The sequence below is a fragment of the Sycon ciliatum genome, chromosome 3 (genome assembly GCF_964019385.1).
Source record: "Sycon ciliatum chromosome 3, ocSycCili1.1, whole genome shotgun sequence".
NCBI classification, from domain to species: Eukaryota; Metazoa; Porifera; class Calcarea; order Leucosolenida; family Sycettidae; genus Sycon; species Sycon ciliatum.
Window position 1 is genome coordinate 914,883 of NC_088645.1, and position 22,950 is coordinate 937,832.

At 50.0% G+C, this 22,950-nt stretch overlaps 1 protein-coding gene and 1 long non-coding RNA gene across 3 annotated transcripts in view; one reads left to right on the top strand and one right to left on the bottom strand.

Moving 5' to 3' along the window:
* Positions 1–22,950, bottom strand: part of LOC135811195 (RING finger protein nhl-1-like) — a 209,821-nt gene that overhangs the window by 36,636 nt on the left and 150,235 nt on the right. For both annotated transcript variants that reach the window (XM_065324389.1, XM_065324388.1), the window contains one exon: positions 9,879–10,016. In XM_065324389.1, the coding sequence (XP_065180461.1) occupies positions 9,879–10,016 (138 nt within the window). The remainder of the gene's footprint in view (positions 1–9,878; positions 10,017–22,950) is intronic.
* LOC135811196 (uncharacterized) lies at positions 20,225–21,977 on the top strand. Its single transcript, XR_010552556.1, has 3 exons — positions 20,225–20,657; positions 21,432–21,518; positions 21,905–21,977. It is a non-coding gene; the product is annotated as an uncharacterized LOC135811196 (long non-coding RNA).

Sequence of the window (22,950 nt, forward strand, 5' to 3'; positions counted from 1 at the left end):
TCCATTACAGCAGTAGTTACAGTAGCTATTCCTGACACGCTTCTTTCCTTTCATACATACATGTTACGTGTGAATTAGTCAAGTAATTAGTTACTTTCATGCACTCACCATGCACGCGCATACACAAACATACACACACATACACACATACATACACCCACACACACACATACACGCACACACACACACACACGCACTCATAGACACCCTCACAACGGATCATACACATGTAAACACACACATATAATCAACACACGAAGCACAGTTGCCATATAGTTCCGACTAGGCCATTCGTGCCATTACTTTTCAAGTGGAATACAATTAACAAGGTAGCAAGTACCGTAATTTCGTGTATAAAAGCATGACTCGAATAAAAGCCGATTTTTCGAACCGCGCCGTGACAGAGAAGCACGATTTGAATAGAAGCCCTGCTTCTATTCGAGACGAAAAAGTTGCAACAGAAACACCATACAACTGCAGGCCGCGTAGACAGGCTGCAGAGTACACGTGCAAGTACTGCACATGTACAGTACAAGTCATGTGTGACAGTGCAGTGCAGTGCATTTATAGTGCGCGCGCACTGCACTGTCGCAGTCTGTCGATTCGTGTCACGCACTGCACTAGTGTAGACTGTAGTTCACTGGGCATGGGCCCCGTCAACTACATACACAGTCTACTCTAGTAGTAGTACACTGCATAGCACTGTGTGTCTTTCCAACAAACCTGGACACATGCCAGAGCAGTAGACTATCCGCACTGCAGACCTACAGTGTACCATCATGGAAGACTTCTTGGTGGTCGCAGACGTGATCGTGAGTGCAACACTGCATAGGGCACGCAACACTTCATGCAACGTTGTAGAATGAAACCGCTGTGTAGTTGTTGTTGCAATACCGATTCTCCGTACGGTCACAGTCATGGCTAGCCAGGGAGAAAAAAATTGCTTCAATCCTAGCAGTCGATCCTCATTCTTCCTTCGAGGATTCACTGACAACAGCTGCAAAGATGCCGACACCGACGACAGGAAAGAGAAAACAACTACAGCCTTACTTTCAAGCTGGCAGTCATCAAGTCCGCGAAGGAAACGTCCTGCAGTGCTGCTAGTCACCTCCACAACGTGAATGGGAGCATGGTTCGTCGCTGGAAACAGAAGGAGGCCAGTCTAAAGGGAATAGAAAAATCCACAACCTGTCGTGGTCGTGCACGGGCACGCCTAGTCGGCGGTGGCAAAACGTTGCTTTTGTGTGACCTTGAAGATGAGCTGTTCGGATGGATCGTCGCGGAGCTCAAGCAATGTCGACGAGTGACGCGGAAGTCGGTCCAGGCAATGGCTAAGCGGATTCACGAGGAGCAAGGAGGACAGGAACCGTTCAATGTAAGTGCTGGAAGGTGTAAGAATTTCATTGAGCATCTTCAACTAATGACCAGAGTGAAGACGAACAAGAGCCATCGAACTCCTCCTGACCTGATCCCCAAGTTAACGGACTTCCTTGTGTTTGTCAGGAAGCTGTTCGCCGACAACAATGATCTAAACCCTGCCAACATCTTTGCCATGGATTAGACTGCCATTTGGTTTGATGCGACTAGCAACCGGACAGTCAACGAAATTGGCGCCAGGACAATCAGCATGGCCTCACAGGGCATGACAAGCAAAATGTCACTGTTGCACTGACGGCATCTGCGTCTGGTGCAAAGCGGCTGCCCTTTGTGCTCTTCAAAGGCAAGGGCAAGGCAGCAGAGGACAGGGAGCTGAAGGCCCGGCGGGACATCGTAGTAGCATTCTCTGACAATGGATGGTTTAACAAAAAGTTGACAATTGATTGGTGTCAGAGAGTGATGGGTTCCATGGCATTGGGAAAGAGGCTTCTAGTGTGGGATTCTTATCGCTGCCATCTTACCGACTCCGTCACTGCAGAGAGGTGCCACAAACGCATCCTGAGTGCTGTGATCTCTGGTGGATGCACCCCGCTTGTCCAAGCCCCGGATGTTAGCTGGAACAAGCCCTTCAAAAGCAGCATCCGGGAATTGTATGATGAATGGCTGGCAACAGGTGACAAAACTTACACTCCTGCATGCAACATCCGTGTCACTACGAAGTCGAAGCTGTGCGACATGATCGTGAAGTCATGGCGGTCCCTGTCACCGGACCTCATCAAGAACTCCTTCACCTGCTGTGGACAGGTTCCTGGCGCCACTGTTGACCAGGTGTCCTTCTTCAAGGAAGGTCGTCCTACTGCTGATGGCCAAGAACGGCTTGAAGACCTTTTTCTCATTGCCGCCTGCGCACCTGCAGCCAGCCAATGTTGTGAAAGAGTTCGAAGATGAGCTTGACCAAGAGGCCAATGTTCTTGGTGAAGTGGCTGCTGATGACGGTGCTGCTGGCGGCACCTCAAGTGAAGACGACGACGACGACGACGATGATGTCGACTCTTCTGCCACCGCTGTATCAGCTGCGACCGCCGACTCTCTCTTGACTGAAGAATCTGCTGCAACTGCTTATCTTGAAGTAGCTGATGTCACCATGGAGACTGCCGATAGTGATGATGATCTTGTTGTAGTACTGTAAGTGTAAATTTCCATCCTGGCTTTCCAAATCTTTGTTTTGGTTTGTTGCTGGCAGATTTCAGTCTTTGCACGAGCAAAATTGTTGTGAATTCCTTACCTTGCCATGTTCATTGCTTTTTAATACCGTCAACTTGATTTTGACTTGATTTTGACTAGATTTTGACTTGATTTTGACTTGATTTTGACTTGTTTTTGACTTGATTTTGATGTGTCAATTGCAAATCTGAATAGACTTTTGCATCTCAAATATCGCCCTGCCATGTTTTTGCATTTTGTATTTCGTTTTCGTGTATCCTCAGACACTTGGCATGTCTCAGTCATGAATTTCAAATCCGAGTGGCATATTATCGAGTGATGACCGGACTGACGTAATGTGACTTTGATGTTGACGTAGAAGCATGTTTTGAAGAGAAGCATGTTTTGAATAGAAGCATGTTTTGAACCCCGGCTTATACGGCCATAAGCAACTGCTTTTATACGCGACATTACGGTATGTCCCTATTACTGGCACTTTGGCGGTCAGAGCATTGACAAAATAGCACTTTAAAAGATAGCGCTAGTGGCGCCAACTACAGTGGCGTGTCCAGGATTTGGCTGAGGAGGGAAGGAGGAGGAGGGGGGGGGGGGGGGAGATGGCATGTCGCACATGTATGTAACAATGTACGTCACACTGCTAGCTATCCAACGGATTACAAATTATTACATGACAGGTATTTCTTCCAGACGTACACTAGGCTACAGACTACAGTATCTCATGCTTAGTTACTACATAATTATTGTACAATCATCTGTCATGTTACTTGTACACTACATCAATCACCTCATTTAAGTTCATCTCCATATGGCATGAATCGATTTCTCTGCGTTCCCGGTTCGTAAAGGAACGTATGGAATGGGAGCCTCAGTTCCATATCTCGTCTGCTGGTGCATTGAGAAGCGCAGCAGCGCTTCCGCATGACGAATCGAAATCAAAACAACTCTAGCCAAAAAACTAGCTCAGCGTTCGTCAGGCAAAAAGCGAAAGTCTCAAAGTCAAAGTCAAAAGATCGGGAAGTGAGAGTCAGAAGGTCCACTAGCCCCATCTCGAACCCAGACAATCTTTGTGAAAGTCATCTATTGAACTTGCAACGACTTCATCAATCCCACGGTTTCCTGTTGGAACAGGAATTACGCCGTCGCAAGAATGCTCTGCAAAAATCCATCCAGGCTCTGCAGCCCAGAGCTTGGCTTCTTTAAGTCCATGGATGTGCCTGAGACTTCGCAGAACAGTCTTCAAGTCAACCAATGCATGATTCGAATCCCGAGGGGGTCATCCTCAAAACACCGTTGTACAATGTTGCAGAAGGATGCGCTTAACGATCCCAAGCTGTGTTTTTCAGTCCCGCTTGGTTAGCGCTGCATTCTGCACATCACTGCACGCCTTTCTCAAGACGCATCGATCGTGTCCTGGAATGTGAACAAAAGTGTAGACATTGTGTGGAGTCGATCGTTTCATCTGCAGTGCACCGCTACACACCAACGGTCAGTACAGCTGCTTTTGGAAGCTCCTTCTCAACGTGTGGAGTCTACCGCCTGTGCATGCAGCAGCCTGGTGTTTCTTTCAAACCCAGGTCGAACTTTTTGGGGAAAAGGGGAGGGGCGTGGGAAGGGGGGAGGGCGTGCCCCCCCCCCACCCAACCTAAACACACCACTACACCTCATATTTGGCAGTCAGAGTATTGACCAAATAGCGCTCTAAAAGACAGATCTAGTGGTGTCAACTAAATAGTTAAGCAATGAATTTTACAAGTATCAAACAACAATGGGGACCACAGTACTACAATGTCAAAACAGTGAGAACTTTCGCACATGCTTCTATCGCACACACAGTTCAGGCTTCAGCTTTGCAATGTACACTGCCTCCAGAACAGCAAGGTGAGATTTGTTGAGCACACACGCTTGAGTGGTGAAGTGAAAAGGAGTGCCATGTTTGCAATGAGTGCCATGTGCATATTTGAACTATGTGTGCAAAAGAAGTATGTGCAAAAGTTCTCACTATTTTGACATTGTAGTACTGTGGTCCCTATTGTTTTTTGATACTATTAAAATTAAGTATTTCACTAGGTGGTTTGGTGCTACTAGCGCTATCTCTTAAAGTGTTATTTGGTCAATGCTCTGACCGGTAAACATGTAGTTGGGGTCACAATAGCTATCATTTACGATGCTATTTTGTTAATGTTCTGACCGCCAAAGTGCTGGCAATAAGGACATGCTTGCTACCTTGTTTATCGCCATTGTATTCGACTTGAAAAGTAATGTTACAAAAGGCCTAGTTAAAACTGTATGGCTTCTGTGATTCGTGTGCTGAATTGCTTTTCTCCAACCAAGAATCTATACACATAAGCCTAGGGGCCATCCATTAAATATAGATATTCATTTAAAAACGAAAACTAGTCGTTTAGGGGGGAGGGGGCTGAGCGCCTGTTCGCTCGAAAAATATCGATGCACAGTTTGTATGTGTGGGCACGTCCTGAAGAGAAAAGAAAAAATATCGATACTATGCATCGTTTGTATGTGTTCGTTGCTGATGGAGGGGGGGGGGGGGAGGGGGGTTGAAGAGAAACGACTAGTTTTCGTTTCTAAATGAATATCGGTATTTACGGATGACTTTTAAACACACAAACGTACACAAACACACACACACACACACACATCTCAGATCTGCCTATCGCGGAAGCGATGATAGCGAACAGCTATGTTAGACATAGCAACTTGTGCTGGGATTACACCATTCAACAACTTGCAAGGCTGATGAATTGACCGCCACTAATTTAGCCTGGTATCCACCACACAGCTGATTGAAGTGGCTTTTTCTGGCCACTGAAACCCTATTTTTCATTTTTCGTTTTTAGTAAAAAAAAGAGAAGAAACATATCAGAACGAGTTATGCAGCAACTATCCACGACTGTAACAAGATGATAAACGGTCAGAATGTCTCAGTAGCCTGTAAGTTTTGTGCCTTCTTATCGCACATTCTGACCGTTTATCATCTTGTTACAGTCGTGGATAGTTGCTGCATAACTCGTTCTGATATGTTTCTTCTCTTTTTTACGTATTATTCCTGGCTCAAAAATTGGTTGTGAGCAACACTGGCTCACACTCAAATCACTGCTTTTCACCAGAAAAATATTATTCCTGGCTCAGTATGCGAATATAAATTATATTTTTTATTTTTTTATTTTACACACACACACACACCACCACATACTCCGGCACACACACACACACACACACACACACACACACACACACACACACACCTGTCCTGTCCTGTCCTGTAGAGCCACTGCCACAGGGGTCACGTGGACCCCAGAGGGGCATCAGAGAGGAAGATGGAGCACGCAGCCTGATGACGCCGGAGATGGTGGGGCAAACGGAACCGGCGAGAACACACGCATACATGGCTGAACGAATTACGCTGCTGGGCAGTCGGGCGCGGGCCAGTCCTCGAGCACCGGTGACGACCGCGGCCTTGCACAGACCGAAAGCAGCGGGCACACACGGCACAGTGCGCAGCACAGCAGGCATCCTGCACATAGACTTGCCGGGGCTCGGGAGGCTGAGGCTGAGGTGCGGAACAGCGGTGAACAGCTAAACCACCCTTGCTGCGAAACCAACGCCCACAATCTCCACAGTGGCAAGCCCCTCGCTGCTCAGCAATCGGCTTTGCCCGCTCAACCACACATTTGTGGCGAGCGCGATCTCCAGGGCGCGAGAATGACCGATTGCAATCCGCACATACCACTGGGTCAGGCTGAGGCACATTCTCCACAGGCTCGGCGTACATAGTCCGCCAGTCAGCGCGGGACTCACAGGCGATAGGGTACCATTCCTTGGTGAGGCCACGAACTCTTAGGTCGGAGACAACGCAATCCTTCCAGCGCTTGCGAGGGCCATGTGCTGGGCGACGTGTGAGAAGTGAGCCAAACAGGATCTGTCTCGGCATCCGGCTACTGTCCATTCGGGCAACATGGCCCAGCCACTCTAGGCGACGCTGTGCGACCTTCACGCAGATGGTATCAGAGTCACCCCACATCTCCAACAGTTGGGCGTTGGTCGTGTGATTATTCCAGCAATCTCTGCGGGACACACCCAGGATGGAACGGATGCACCGCATATGAAAGACTGACAAACGTTGCAGATCGTGTTGCAATGGTGTCCAACACTCTGACCCATAGAGGAGGAGCGACAGCACACATGCATTAAACACACACCTCTTGATATGCAAATCAAGGTCAGGATTGCTGAAGATGGTTCCTTGCAAGGCGCCACAAGCACGAGAGGCATGCGCAATCCGAGCAGTGATGTCCTGTGTCGACCGGCCACCGTGATGAATGAGAGATCCCAGATACCGGAACTCCGAAACACACTCGATGACCGTGCCAGCTAGCTCGATTCGAGCGCAGTCCCCAGGCGAAACATCCCTACCTGCAACCAAGAACTGTGTCTTGGTAGCGCGAACTTTAAGCCCAAACTCAGCTGCGGTCGTGTCAAACACTGCAAGTGCCATCTCCGCCCCTGCACGAGTCGTCGCGAAAAGTGCTGAGTCGTCTGCAAACTGTGACTCAATGGCAATGGCAATCGGATCTGTCCTGGTAGGCTTGCGGTAAAGGTTATTGTCACCATCACAATGCCGGAACTCAAAACCAACACCGGACATCTCGGACTCGTCGCTGCCACACAGTCACCACCGCCCGCATGAAGATGTTAAACAGCACAGGTGCCATGGTGCACCCCTGACGGAGACCATTCGTGACACGGATAGGGTCAGTTGTCGTGTTCTCTACCCGAACCACCGCCGACATGTCAGTGTGAAAGGAACGGATCACAGCAAGCATGGGAGCAGGGATACCCGCTCGGGATAAGACTTCCCACAGGCAATCCCGAGGCACGGAATCATAGGCTTTCTTGAGGTCTATAAATACAAAGAAGCCTTTGCAGTTGTGCTCAATGGTCTTCTCGAGGAACTGCCGAACACTGAAAACCATATCTGTACAAGATCGGCCACGCCTGAAGCCACACTGAGACTCTGGGAGAAAATCCGCAGCCACGGACTGGAGACGAGTCTGGATGACGCTCGCCAAAACCTTGCCCACAACATCCGGCAGTGAGATACCCCGCCAATTATCACAGCGAGATAAATCCCCTTTCTTTGGGATGGGGACCAACGTGGCGTCCACCCACTCCTGCGGGACCACCCCAGCACGCCACACATCGCCAAACAGCTCCACAAGCTTGGCGGTGAGGTCAGGGCCACCCCTCTTCAGCATCTCAGGGAGGATGCCAGAGGCTCCAGCGGACTTGCCGTTCTGTAGGCGGGAGATAGCGCGCTGACTTCACGGAGAGTCGGCGCCTCAGCAAGATGATCAGCCTCCTGTCGCTGTGGGATGTCGTCCAGGGCATTGCGATTCCATGCACTTGCCACGTTGAGAACACCGTCAAAGTGTCTTCCCCACCTATGGCTCTGCTCCTCTGGTGAACTGCAGATGTTACCGTTCTCATCCAGCACGGCGGAAGTGTGCACAGGGGCGAGGCCCCGGGTACAAGACTGGAGGTCATGGATGCACTTCCATACGACCGCTCCATTGAATCTCGACTCTGTGGCCGCCTGTGCCTTTGCCTTTATCCAGTCTACCCTAGCCGAGGATATGAAAGCACGCGCCCTGGATCTAGCCACCTTAAACGCTGTGTAGTGCGAGCAGTCGCGGCTCTGGCCACTACATAGCCAGTCGGTATAGCACCGATTTCGTTCATCTAGCAATAGCTGGATGGCTGACTCTGCCTCCCGAAACCAGTCTGGTTGGCGACGCCGGGAGAAGCCCAAGACAGACGCCGCAGACTTGTCGATAGCCGCTTTGACGTTGGACCATTTCTGATCTATGTCGTGCTGTTCTTGCCATGTATCTACAAGCTCGGGTGCAATGGTAGCTTGGTACCTTTCTGCAGGCGAAGGTGAGTCCGGGCCCGAGGTGCGCACCCGCAGCTGGGCAACATCATAACGGCGGCGCCGCACATTTGCCTGGTCGCGCTCCCGAACTAATCGTCCACACGGGAGTGCAAAAGTTAAACAGAGGAGTTGGTGGTCACTTCCACACTCAGCACTGCGCGCGACCGCAGTGTCCATACACCAACGGCGGTCCTCCTGGCGCACTAGAATGTAGTCGATACAGTGCCAGTTCAAAGTGCCTGGGTGCTGCCAAGTCCGCTTGAAGAGGTCTCGCTTGGGGAACCAAGTGTTACAAATACTAAACTGATTTAATGCAGCAAATGATAGCAGGTCAGCTCCTGAAGAGTTCAGTGCACCAAATCCATGCGAACCACATGCAGTGGACCACTCATCACCCTGCTCACTAGATCCGACTCGAGCATTGAAACCGCCAAGCACTACACAATGGTCAGTCTGGGGTACATCGTACAGAGTGCGTTGTAGATCGTCATAAAATAATTCCTTGCATGCCCGCGACGCAGCAAACGTTGGAGCATAAACGCTGACCAGAGTGAGCCAAACATCCGGTCCATCAGCTGCACAGTACTTCAAACGTACACTCACAATCCGAGAACTCACCGCGTTCCATACGCAGCCCTCCACGCCGAAGTTGTATCACGATTCAAAACAAGAGCAACTCCCTCACCTCGACGTCGATTATCCTCTTCGCCAGGAGTGGGGCGGCCCGAACAGATCACAGTAAATCCGTTGACAGCGTAGATAGTTTGTCCAAACCAGTGGGTTTCCTGCAGGCCTGCCGCCGCCACTTTCAGCCTTTTCAGTTCAGAAATAACTCGGTGAATTTTTTTGTCTTCCACGACGCGTCCAGAAACACAAGCAGTGTCGATGTTGCCGTCCCGCTCCACCAAGGATCTCACGTTCCATGAGCCCAAACACAGCAGGCAACGTCTCCCTCTCCCTCTCTTCTCTCTGACAGATTTCATCGCGCGATGTTGTGCAAATCCGCTCGGGGGCTTGTCAAACCTCCGCGAGCGGCGACGTCGGGTACAACTAAAAGTGACGGCACCAAATTGCCGTCCCGTCTCTCAGCTGTATGCTTCCCTCTGTCATGCGCTTTCCCTGGCCTAGAGGCGGCCCAAAGAGGGCCACCTCAGGCCTCTGTGAAGTTTACAAAGGTCGAGGACTTGCAGTAAGCAGCAGCTCAAAAAAGCACAACCGTCCCCAGTGAACACAGGGACACACACACACACACACACACACACACACACACACATACACACACATATACACACACATTATGGACATCCTCCTAGAACAATAGCCTAACCTGGATACGGTGATTGGACTCATCAACAAGCAGCAATCTGCCGTTGGACGAGACAATACCCACTGGGTTGTTGAACTGTCCTGGTCCACTTCCTTTAGTACCAAACTTGTTCAACTGCCTTCCTCCTTTCTCAAACACCTATGTTGATCATATAAATAGGCGCAATCACACACGCACACCCACCCACACACACCCCATACCATACATACATACCCAGACACATGCATGCTCTCTCACGCGTGCACACACACACACGGAGACACACAGACACACACATATACACACAGATACACAAACACTTGCCTTTTGACATGTTGACCTTTTGACGCTGGAGGTCATGATAGTGATGCTACAACAGAAGCTATAGCAACTTGTACCGGGACTGCACCATTCAATAGAATAATTCACCCGCGCTCTGCGAAAACCGACCTTAGGTGCTTCTAATTTTTTCGAGAAAAAGAACAAAACGTCACGGTCTGTCGATTTTTGAAGATCACAAGGTGAGAGTCATGGCAGAACGAAGCAGAAGACAGTCGCTAGCTCAAATAATTGCTGTGGGCTTCTCCCAGAGGTTTCATCCGAACTCCTTTATGATGAATAGTCATTTTTTGGAATGGTCCAATCGCAGTTCTGATGACAGCAGTGCCAAGGAGAGTTGGATGTGGAATCGCAGGACGCTACCCAGATCGAGCTGGACGGCCATGGGGTGGAGAATTTCGATCAGGCATCAGTTTTGCCACCAGCCCAGCACCTCAATGCCGGCAATAAACAGAGTGCAGACCAAGAAAAATCGGTTCAAGTACTGTCTACAATCCAGGAGGCGCGCGACAAGTTTGACAAGGGCTGTAGACTAGTTGTTCCGCACTGGTGCTGTTTCAAGAGCTTGACACTTGAAACCTTGCTTTACATTTACAGCGCACACAGCGCACGTCCTGACCAAGTCAGAGCGCTGCTTGTGTGAAGGCGGAAAGCTAGAGGTGCTCAGGAGACGTGGTGAGGCTACCCAGCGCGTCCAGCCTGCTTGGAGATGTGATAAGATGGGGCTCAACAATACTACTATGAACTACTAGTCAGTGGCTGGTGTGGAAGTCATGTACATGCATGTCAGGAAGTCTTTGTGTATGCCTCCAGCCCAGGATCAAGCCCTGGGTGCTGAAATCTGTGCAGGCTGCTGTCAGTGCAAGGGAAATCAGCCCAACACAGGAATTGAATGAATTCTGGAATGCACTGCCTGTGGAAGATGTTGTGGAGCTGAAGCATTTTATAGAGCATTATGCTATAGCTCATGGCCTCCCTTAACCTGCAGATCCACATGGGCACAACAAGCCAGTACCAACCTACATGTATTTGCCCAGTATCACTACGAAGAAGCTTGTTCACCAGGCGTTCACAAAGCCTGGTGGCAAAGCTGCATACAGTACGTTTGGCAAGATTTGGAAAAGAGACTGCCATGATATCACCGATTATGAAACAATGTGTGCGGCAGATGTAGACATAACTAGATGTTCTACTACCAGTACCAGATAAAACTATCAATATCCTTTAACCTGGCATTGATCTGAGCTTCTTCACTACTTTGCACCTGCCTCTACCCGTCACTCTGGCTGGCATATCCTCATACAGAGCCAAATACCTCTTCCAGCAGATTCGTGAGCAACACCATCCACAGAAGAGAGAAAGAATATGTCTATCTCCACAACAGGAAGATCCAATGCCATTATAAACCTTTCCTTTTGAAGATTATGACATGCAGATTTATTCTGCAAAGTTTGGCTGCAATCATGCTGCTTGAATTCTCACAGCATTGGCTCCAAAATTAAGCATAAAATCCAGGATTTTTGCTACTTTTTCTCAAAATATTGTAGGAAAAGTGCAAAGAAATCGTCATTGTATCTAACTGAATATGTATGCAATCCACATCAAACTTCACCCGAAGTTGAAGAAAGGGTCATGGGTCAAGAATCCAGCACAAACTCAATTTCGCCAAAATAGCACCTAAGGTCGGTTTTCGCAGAGCGCTGGTCAGATTGCAAGGCTGAAGATTTGAACTCCGCTATTCAGCCTGGTCTACACCACACTGCAATTTAAAGTGGCTTTTTCTGGCTGATGAATCCCTACTTTTTGATCTTTTTTCTTATTTCTATTCCACAGAAACATCACACCGCATACTCCGGCATGCACTGGTTGTTACCATGCAGCAGAATGAAGGAAAGGTCAGGAGGAGTCTGAGAAAAAGAAGAAAGACGTGTGTGACCATAATCTTCGTGAATCGAACCCTCCACCTCTTGATTGGAAATCGACTGAACTTAGAACTGCACCATATGAGACACACACGCACACACCTGGTCCTGGTCCTGGTAAACACTGCCATTACGGTCACGTGTCCCCTCGCGGGGCCGACAACATGGAAAACGAGGCGCGACGGCAGAAAGTCGGCAGTCTGCCGAGAGATCAGGGACCATGTTCAATCGGCACGACGAGAGGGCCATCTCCGGCGGCTATGGATTTGGAATCCACGAGTAGAGCGGCAGCATCGGCCACAGGCCCCACAGTGGGCCTTGCAATATGAGAGAGCGAGCCGCACACGCTGCGGCGGAGGAGTCGCCTGACCAGCAATGGTAGACACCGCCGTCCGGCACGGAGCCCGAGACGATGTCGCGGGGAGCATCTGGGAGTTGGGGCACTTGTGGGCCGCCAAACCTCCGGCACTGCGGAACCAGCGCTCGCAGGAAGAACATTGTCGGCTACCTCTCTGTTCTGATACAGGTTTGCGGCACTCATCGAGGCATTTATGACGAGGCAAACCACTCCTGGAGAAGAGACAGCCACACTCGGCACAAGGTATCCGCAGGGGCTCACAAACGGGTTCGGGCGGGGGCAGAACACTGCAAGCGGCCCGCCATTCCCGTCTATCCTGGGCCAAGTCATACCATTCGTCGATGCCCAACGCCGCCAGATCCTTCCGCGCAGCATCGCGCCACCTTTTCCTCGGGCCGCACATTGGACGCACAGGATGTAGGGTGCCAAACAGTAGTTGACGCGGGGCACACTCCTCATGCATTCGCACAACATGTCCAAGCCACTCCATGCGGCGCGATGTCAGCAGGCTGGAGATGTCACGGGGCTGACGCGGATTCCACCGCTCCAGAACATCAACCCTGGTCAGTCGTTCGTCCCAGACATTCCGCTGGCTGATACCCATCACGGAACGGATGCAGCGCAGATGGAAAGAGCACAGTGCATCAAGGTCGGGCTTCAACGGCTCCCAACACTCAGCACAGTACAGAAGCAGAGACAGCACGCATTCCCCGTACACAAGCCGCTTCGTAGCAAGTGAGAGGTTGCTGTCAGTGAAAACCGGCTGGCGCAGGGCTCCAAATGCACGTGATGCACCGGCAATGCGCGAGCTGATATCTGGGGTAGAGCGGCCATTCATGTGGAGGAGAGAGCCAAGATAACGGAAACTATCTACACACTCGACCACGTCACCCGCCACGTCCAGGGGCAGCCTGTCTGCTTCCGCGAGTCCATATCCAGCAGCCATCACCTTTGTCTTGTCCAGGTTGACTGTCAAGCCGAAAGAATACGCTACATGTATGAATTGGTCAAGGGCCCGCTGTGCACCATCATGAGTGGTCGCCAGCAGAGCAGAGTCATCTGCAAATTGACACTCGCGATGGACCTTGCTCTTGTCTGTTGACTTCCGACTGAATAGGAGACTGCCCCCAGGGTTTGTTGCCACAGGAATACCAACGCCAGGAATGTCGGCAACAGCACGATGCCACTGCTGGAAAACGGCCCACATCAACAGATTGAAGAGTACCGGTGCCATGCAGCAACCCTCCCGGAGGCCGTTCCGCACCTCAATTGGTGGCGCATCAACTGCCGGGATCTTCAACGTTGCTGTCATATTGGTGTGGAAAGAGCATATGATATTGATGAGGCGCTCAGGGACACCTGCCTTAGGCATTGGCGGCTGACAGAGTCATACGCCTTACGGAGGTCTACGAAGACTAGAAAACCCTTGCACCGATGTTCGTAGAGCTTCTCTGCGACCTGCCGAACGGCGAAAACCATATCCGTGCATGACCGACCTTTCCTAAAACCACATTGGGAGTCGGGAAGGATGGTCTCGGCCAAAGACTGCAAGTGGCGCTGAATCATGGCAGCAACGACCTTGCCAACTACCTCAAACAAAGCAATGCCCCGCCAATTATCGCATTTGGCAAGGTTGCCCTTCTTCGGGATGGGGACCAGATTGCTAAAACACCCACTCTTGAGGGACTGCTTCGGCCTCCCACACGGTACACACGAGGTCCAAGAGGGCACACATAAGAGCGGGGCCACCGGCCTTAACCATCCCAGGTAAGATGTCAGAGCCGCCAGCCGCCTTCCCATTGCTCATGGCTGACACCACACGCTGAAGCTCAGCAAAGTTCGGTGGTTCGCCAAGCTCCTCGACGATGTCCCGCTGTTCCACCTGATCGATAACACCGGAGTCGAATGTGCTGGGGATGTTGTAGACCTTGGTAAAGTGGCGCGACCATCGCTGTCCCTGCTCCGCCGGAGAAGTACAGATGTTGCCATTCTCATCTAGGATTGCCATATTTGGGATTGGCTTGAGGCCAGATCGGGCATCTTGTAAGGACCGTACTCCGGCCCACACGCGTGCGGAATTAAACCGGCCAATCTCAACCCTGCCCGCAACTGTGGCAAACCACTGGTTCTTAGCCGTGCGCACTGCCTGCCTAGCCTGTCGTCGTGCCGTGCGCAGCTTCTGGTAGTCATCGTTCCGACGACCATTCGTTATCCAAGACCGATGGCAGGCATTACGTTCCACCAGTAGCGGCTTCAAAGTATCCCTGCTATCAGCAAACCAGTCCGGCTGTCGGCGACCCTGGCGGCCCAAGGCAGACTGTGCGGCATCTGTCATAGCACTACGGATGTTGTTCCATTTTTCACCAACAGTGGAGCAGGGGTCGGCGGCACTCCTGAGCCTGGCAGCGATACTGTCTTGATACTCGTCAACAACACAACGGACTTGACCATTGTCATCAGTGGATACAATATCCGGTAAGCGGCACGTTGCAAAACGAGCACTCTTGGACTGTGCGGCCGGCTTCCGCCACCTGACACGACCCAGCCGGAAGCGCATTGCGAGTAGACTGTGATCACTGCCACACTCAGCCGATGGGATAATCTGTGAATCCGTACACCGGTGACGGTCCCTCTGAGCAACTATGATGTAGTCGATGCAGTGCACATGGCGACTCCTAGGGTGCATCCACGTACCCTTCAACTCTGCTTTCTTACAGAACCAAGTGTTACATATCCAGCCCTCATGCATGGCCAAGAAACTGAGGAGGTGCTCACCAGAAGAGTTCAAAATGCCAAGGCCATGTGGGCCACGCACCCTGCACCAGCTGTCCTGACTGTGTCCACTTCCGACCCTGGCGTTGAAATCGCCCAGCAAAATAAAATTTTCACTTGGGGCGATGTTGTTCATGACATTCTGGAGCGACGCATAGAACTCGTCCTTTGCAGAGCGTTTGCTCTGAAAAGTCGGGGCATACGCGGTGACAATGGTAATCCAGTCTGTATTCCCATTTTCCAGTTCGAATCTCAAGCTGAGTGACATGACACGAGCAGAGAGCGGCGACGATTGACACCCACCCGCACGCCAAGCACACACACACACACACACACACACACACACACACACACACGATGATACACACACACATACACACACACACACACACACACACACACACACACACACACACACATACACACACTGTACTGTACTGTATTGACAGCTACCCTAACGGGTCACACCGCCCTCCACCCAAGCATGGGTATGATGAGCGGCAGTGGCAACAAAAACAAAAAACAGCAAGAAGAGAGAGATAGCAGGAGAAAGACAGCGATAGTAGTACATCTGGTGTGCGACGTATAGAAAAGAGAGATGACAAGAGATACGAACAAAAAGGAAACAATAAGTATTTGAACCTGTATTATTGCAGTTCCGAAATAATCAACCAGGTGATGGAGTGTGAGCACCCGAAGTCCCACCTGGACTCCACTGGAAGAACATTCCACGCAGGGATATCAGCGATAGGCCAAGCGTTGAAAAACAGCCATGAGGACACATCGTCTCTAGAAGTCCACCGGGCTCGAACTGAAATTGCAGCATCGTGCATGCATACATGTTCGCACGTGCAAGCGAGAAGCATGCAGATCCATCAGTAGATCTACGAGTCATGCAATCAGCTCGATTGTAGTCAGAGCTGACCCTGCAGTGGGTTCTGTGGTCATGTACAGTGCTGACCCGCAGAGAAATCCAACCTCATAAATAGAGTATCGCCGCGTTCGAGTGCACATACCAGTATGTGTAGTGTTAAGCCTGGTTCACACTAGGCCGATTTTCCGGCCGGTGCTCCGACACCGACTCCGACATGGAGTCTGCCGACTGTGTCGACTGAGTCGGACGGCCTGTTCACACACGGGGAACGACTCACTCGCAATAGAGTCGCATCGATTATCCATAAAAGCAAGAGTTCATGGGGGTTATGAAATTTTGGTAGGACATTACATTTCATCAAGACTCAAGAGTACAAAAGTACAAGAGGTCATGAGCTCGACATCGACGCTCTTTGCTGTCATGGTGAAAAGCCTACTGTGATTGGTCCGAATCCCGCTCCATCACGTGCAAGCAGTAAAAATCGGCCGGCTTTTCGGCTAAATATCGACCAGTCGATACTTGGCCGAAAACTAGTGCGACAAGAAAATCGCCGCAGATTTGTCGGAACCCTGTACGACAACACAGTTCACACTACGCAATTTTCGCCCCGATCTTGAGGATTTTTCGTACGAGTCCATGTCGGCCGGAAAATCGGCCTAGTGTGAACCAGGCATAAGGGCAGTGTAGTGCACAGACCAGTATGTGTAGTGTTAGGGCAGTGTAGTGTACAGACCAGTATGTGTAGTGTTAGGGCAGTGTAGTGCACAGACCAGTATGTGTAGTGTTAGGGCAGTGTAGTGCACAGACCAGTATGTGTAGTGTTAGGGCAGTGTAGTGTACAGACCAGTATGTGTAGTGTTAGGGCAGTGTAGTGCACAGACCAGTATGTGTAGTGTTAGGGCAGTGTAGTGTACAGACCAGTATGTGTAGTGTTAGGGCAGTGTAGTGCACAGACCAGTATGTGTAGTGTTAGGGCAGTGTAGTGCACAGACCAGTATGTGTAGTGTTAGGGCAGTGTAGTGCACAGACCAGTAATATGTGTAGTGTTAGGGCAGTGTAGTGCACAGACCAGTATGTGTAGTGTTAGGGCAGTGTAGTGCACAGACCAGTATGTGTAGTGTTAGGGCAGTGTAGTGCACAGACCAGTATGTGTAGTGCTAGGGCAGTGTAGTGTACAGACCAGTATGTGTAGTGTTAGGGCAGTGTAGTGCACAGACCAGTATGTGTAGTGTTAGGGCAGTGTAGTGCACAGACCAGTATGTGTAGTGTTAGGGCAGTGTAGTGCACAGACCAGTATGTGTAGTGTTAGGGCAGTGTAGTGCACAGACCAGTATACACTCATTGCCGAAGATGCGTTGCCATGGTGCAAAAATGGCGTTGGATGGCTACGCCTGAGCGCTCGCGCTGTCATCGCAGCCCACGACACGTCTTCCTCCTGTGCTTTCTTGACAAAATTATTTGTTTCGCTTTGTCCTTGTTGCTGGAGGGTTTGATTCTTTGAGATACTGTAGAGCGATTTGGAGTTGGTCAGCCGAGAGTAGTCGTGAGAAATGAAGAAAGAACGTGAGAGAACCTGAACTGCGGATAAAGTCGCTCTGTTCCAGCAGAGGCGAGCAGAGGGTTACGATCTCAGTGCGCAGGCACGTCGCTCCTGATTATTAATTTTCGAGTGGCTTGATGTGCAAGTGGCACTCGAAACCAGCACTGTGCAGAGTACCGATGTTCCTGCCAGTGTCGCTGCTTTAGCCGGGCTGGCGCTGGCGTCTCCAGCGCAAGCAGTAGCTAAAACCATTCCTGAACCGGTTCCAGTCGAACAAACTGTCGCTGCAGCTAGTGTTGGTGTTGTTTCTTCGCCTTCAGTGTCCGTGGGGTCAGCCGCAGTGGAATCTGGCACTGACAGCCAACCTGCCAAGAAGCCGAAAAGAACTTCAGGCAAGGGCTACTACTGTGCTGTTCCGCTCTGCAGTAATCGGTCTTTAGATTATGTCACTTGCATTTCATCGTTTTCCCAGTGATGCAGAAAGGTGCAAGTTATGGCAATTTGAAATTAGGAGGGACGTGGGATCAAATTTCAAGATCACATCAAACACCAGAGTATGCAGCTCTCATTTCAAACAAGATGATTACGTCGGCAAGCTCCTGTCTGGTGAGGAGCCAGAAAGAAAATGGCTCAACCCCACCGCTGTGCCAACCCAGTTCCAGTGGACGGCAACTCCTAAACCAGCGAGACGAGTTCTGAAGAGAAAACGTCAAGAGTCTGAGGAGCCACAAGATATTGATGATGCCGGGGTCGTTTCTGTGGTGTCTGGTGTCTGTTCGGCTATTGCCCCAGCACCGACCCCTGGTCCTGTGCAGGGTTTGCCATGTGATCACAGATATATCAGTGTAAGTGACCCGAGTGAAGTTGATGATCACATGGCTGGCCTAGAAAAAAGACTTCAGTGAAATTAAAAATGAGTACGAGAGCCTGAAGTGTCTTTCGATCGATTTAGCCAGCATCAGAAACAATCCTGACAAGTTCAGGCACTTCACCGGGCTGCCTAACTACGCAGTGTTCTCTGCCCTGTTCAAATACCTCAAACCCAAAGCCAAGAGGATGCAAACTTGGCGCGGCCTATCTACCCTTAGACATTTGTATGCCACTGGTCCTCAGCGATGGCCATTAGACGTTTCACCGACACTGGCTGACCATCATCATCACAGAATATGAATTTGTTCCAATAAATACTGCGTGAATGTGAAAAAGATTGTTACATATATTCCACCGGAAATACAAGTTCTATCAACCAACCAAGTATTCCACTTAGCTCAATCTGTGCATTCAGAAATGATTTGTTCCAGTAATAATCTAACATCAGTCCGAAGTTCATTATTCAGAAATGTCTTGTAAGTCAATGTTTTACTATGGTGACAGACCATTTTGATCTCTGCCAATTTCTGGTTTGAAGACATAAAAATGATGATTATTGATCCAGAAAGTCGTTAAAAAATCAGTGCAATCGATGACGAGTTTTCGGTTGTTTGTGAGGGGTTGAGAGGTGAGGTGGAATGAAATGTTGCTTTCGTTCACAGTGTACTGTGTTTATGTTGGACAAGATGATATAATTCACAAACGTCAACAGACATGACGAGGAAAGATCAGAAGAGAAGCCACGATCTAGAAAAACAGTCAGAAGCACAAGCGTGCATGCATACAACATGTCTGTTACGGAAGGTCCAGACAAACTCTGCATGCCATGGCTGCAAAAATCATCCTGCGCAAACAGCAAAGCCGCGACATGTGAACAGCACTCTCCTTATCCGGAAATGCACTGGCAGTATCCACCTTAGCACACTGGATCGTCCCTGCTGATGCAGACGATACACGTGTAGGCTTGCTTTGATGTATCTTGTGATGGCCAGCATTTCGCACGGACGAAACAAAAGTTTGTTCCACCTGCAAACAGATTTCCCTCCAAATGGTGAAGGTGGTGCTCATCAAATAATTGGTACGCACGAAGTTGCTTGTAGCACTGCAAGCTCTCCTTGTCATAATCTTTTTCCGGGGAATTTAACAGATAGTGCTTGACAGCCTCAGTAATGAAGAAAGGGATTTTAGTTAGGCGAGATAGAGACCAGCCAGATGTTATGTGTGAAAAGCTTGGTAGCTTCTTGTACGCTGCCATTACTGGCTTTGGTAATGCAGGCTTGTCTGCCTCCTCGTCTGGAACCCCTTCGCCAGCAGTACTCAAGTGGAGATGTTCACAAGATGAGAAGGTAAAGATCACGTCTGGATACACGCCCTTGGTAGGGAATACTGTCTTTGCAAAGTTGGCGCAGCCCTTGCATGCGTAAGCGCATGATATCCCCACAAGAGGTGGGAGCGCGCAGGACAGAGCTGGACAGAAGTGAATATGGGGCCCTTTCGGTAGCAGCATCAGCTGCTGTTTGCACTGGCCCTGAGCGGCGGGTTTTACAGCAGGTTCAGGAGTGGTTTCAGCTACTAGGTATACTGCTTGCACTGGAGACGCCAGCGCCAGCCCGGCTGAAGCAGCGACACTGGCAGGAACATGGGCACTCTGCGCAGCACTGGTTTCGAGTGCCACTTGCACATCGAGCCCCTTCAGTCCGTGCGCCAAGCCCTTGAGTAGCCTGTTTTTTATTTGCAACCGCGGGAAAAATCGAGGTGCAAAAAGATGACGACGACACAATTGTTTTGTTGGGAATTTGCAACCTTATTTGGATCTGAACTGGCGTGTGCTGGAGGAATCCTTGTTCATAACTTGGTTTGCTGCTGAGGTATGTCCCTTTGTCACCTATGTCACTTTAGCTGAGGTTCGTTGCGCCCAACTGTAGACCATGAAGACCTGTGTTTGCACTACATATTTTTTCGTCGTAATCGTACCATCAACTTGCTTGTCGTGCTGGAGTGGATAGCATATAGCGGACACTCTCGGCTTATGCTCTAAGCCAAAGGTAGATATATTTGGGTTTGGATTCCCAAAGCACATCCCAATCAGGCTATGCAAAATGGAGCGGCCCACAATTTCGTGGAGGTATGTCGAATTGTGTGGAATTTTGCACTAAAGTAATTGTGCTTGAACAAGGACGTTTTGGCTGCTTATTTTCCTTGGGCACCTCTACATTGCAAACTAGTCCCCTTGCTGTTTTGTCTTCGACATCTATACGGAATTTCTATGTAAGTCGTGTGATTGGGGCCCAGATTTTAATCAAAATCCAGCAGTATTCCTGGCTGCTGATCTAGTTTGCTAAAGTTCTGGCTGAAGGTAGTCTGTGGAACAGTTTCTTTTGTATGTACCATGGTAGGACGTTCATTACATAATTATAGATGGAGTACATAGTCAAAGAAACTTTTTATATAGTTTAGCACAACTGCACAGAAGTGCAGGTCCTGAAAGAAAAGCAAGTGCTGGAGACGCAGGGTCCGCAGCATGTGCGAATGCATTGTGAGAGCATGTGTCTTCGAATTCAGCATCACACACATATACACACTCACACACGCGCGCATGCGTGCACACACACACACACACACATACAAACACGTATCACACACACACACACACGCACACACACCATTGGACCATTGGACGCCCATCGCCGGAGGCGATGATAAAGATGCTACAGCAGAAGCCATAGAAGCACACACACACACACACACACACACACACACACAGACACGCGCGCGTCATCTGGCGCGGGCTGGGTGTTGCATGCTGAACATTCTGTACTTGCAGCCTTATCTTGATCATATGTGATAGTTGTGTCACAGGTTTTTGCCGTATTTTCTGGATTCTCTGTGCTTTCTGTAGATGGTCTTGCGCGCTCGTCATCAACAGCACTAGGTCCAGTGGGCCAATCAGGCTGAATGGCATCATCCAGCTGTGACTGGGGTGTAGGTAAGTGTCTCTGCGTGCTCTGGTGGTCGACTTGTGGCTTCTGGCCTTCAATCATTGTTCTTGCACGGGACCTCAGCCTGCCTCGCATACCCTGTGGTTCACTTGTGTCGGCAGGCTGTGATGCACAGTGGAATCCTTGATGTGGCACTCGGTCTATGTTGTTGCACGCGACGATATTGCCACTGATGGGCTTTGGTGTGATGCTCTGAATAGATGTACATGTACCATGAAAGCCTCTTGATTGGTCTCCGTAGTACATTTGCCTGCCTGGCTCGTTTTTGTCGATATTATCCACTGTTGCAATGGAGAACTTTGCGTGAGGTATCTCACTGTTCATTCCGAGCTCTGATTTCTTATCCATGATGGTCTTTTGATATCGCTTGTAGGAGTCGCCACCTGCTGTTGCGCCGACTCGAGCTAGTACTCGCATGAGCTCGCTGGAATTGCTATGTGCATCCACTAATGTCCGAAAGAACAAGCTGGAAAGGGTAAGTGCATGCTGGTGTGCTTGCATGCATCATGCATGATAGAACAAACAAGCACCGGATCATCTTTGCACGGTGGTTGGATGCTTGACTTCCTTCTGACTCCGATTGGCCGTACATCATCAGCCAAATGTTTCCCCACAACTCACTGTCCACACTATCCACCACTGCGTCCAGCTTCATTTCCGACAGTGAAGTTAGGTCGTTATGCTCTTTGTGCTTGAATTCTTGTGCTTGACTTTTGATTTATGAGTGCATTGCAGCCGACAGCTCTGATACGAAGGATGATGGGCCACTGGGTTGGCTTGTGTGCTGTGTGTGCTGGGTTTCATTTTGTGCTCTGTGTTTCAGGGTCTGGGATCGTGCAACGGCGAGGGAATTGTATAAGCACAGAACTGTGTCACACCCTGTACGATACAGGAGCGTACCTCGTTTCTTACTGGTACCATATGACCCATGACTGAGATGAGCGCCAAGCTTCGAAATAAGGCTGGACAGTAGCCACCGGTTGTTGCAGTCGCTGGATGGTGAAGAAATCAGCAGCCGTTGCCAGAAGAAGAGAACGGTTCTCGAGGAATGCAAGACAGACAAATCTTGCTGTTGCCAGCAATGCAGACTCCTCGGGTGAGGTGCATTGGTGCATTTCGTCTGTTATACTCTGCACCAGGCTCTCCAGCTTGAAGTCAGTAGTCTGACTGTCCACCATATCCAGTTGGCCTTTATAACAGGCTAGGCAAAAAGCACTATCCGCGGTGACCGTAAGACCACGCTCAGTGTGCAGCTGACGCTGAACTGCTCCGACGTTCGGACATTTACGCTTAACACCCCTTATTTGTGCGCCACACATGGTGCATGTGGGCCTGTTGCTGTCATGTAGCTGCATGTTATGCCGGTTGCAGAGACCCGCTGGCTGATCATTTGCGTTTACTTTCACGTTAAGCTTCTCG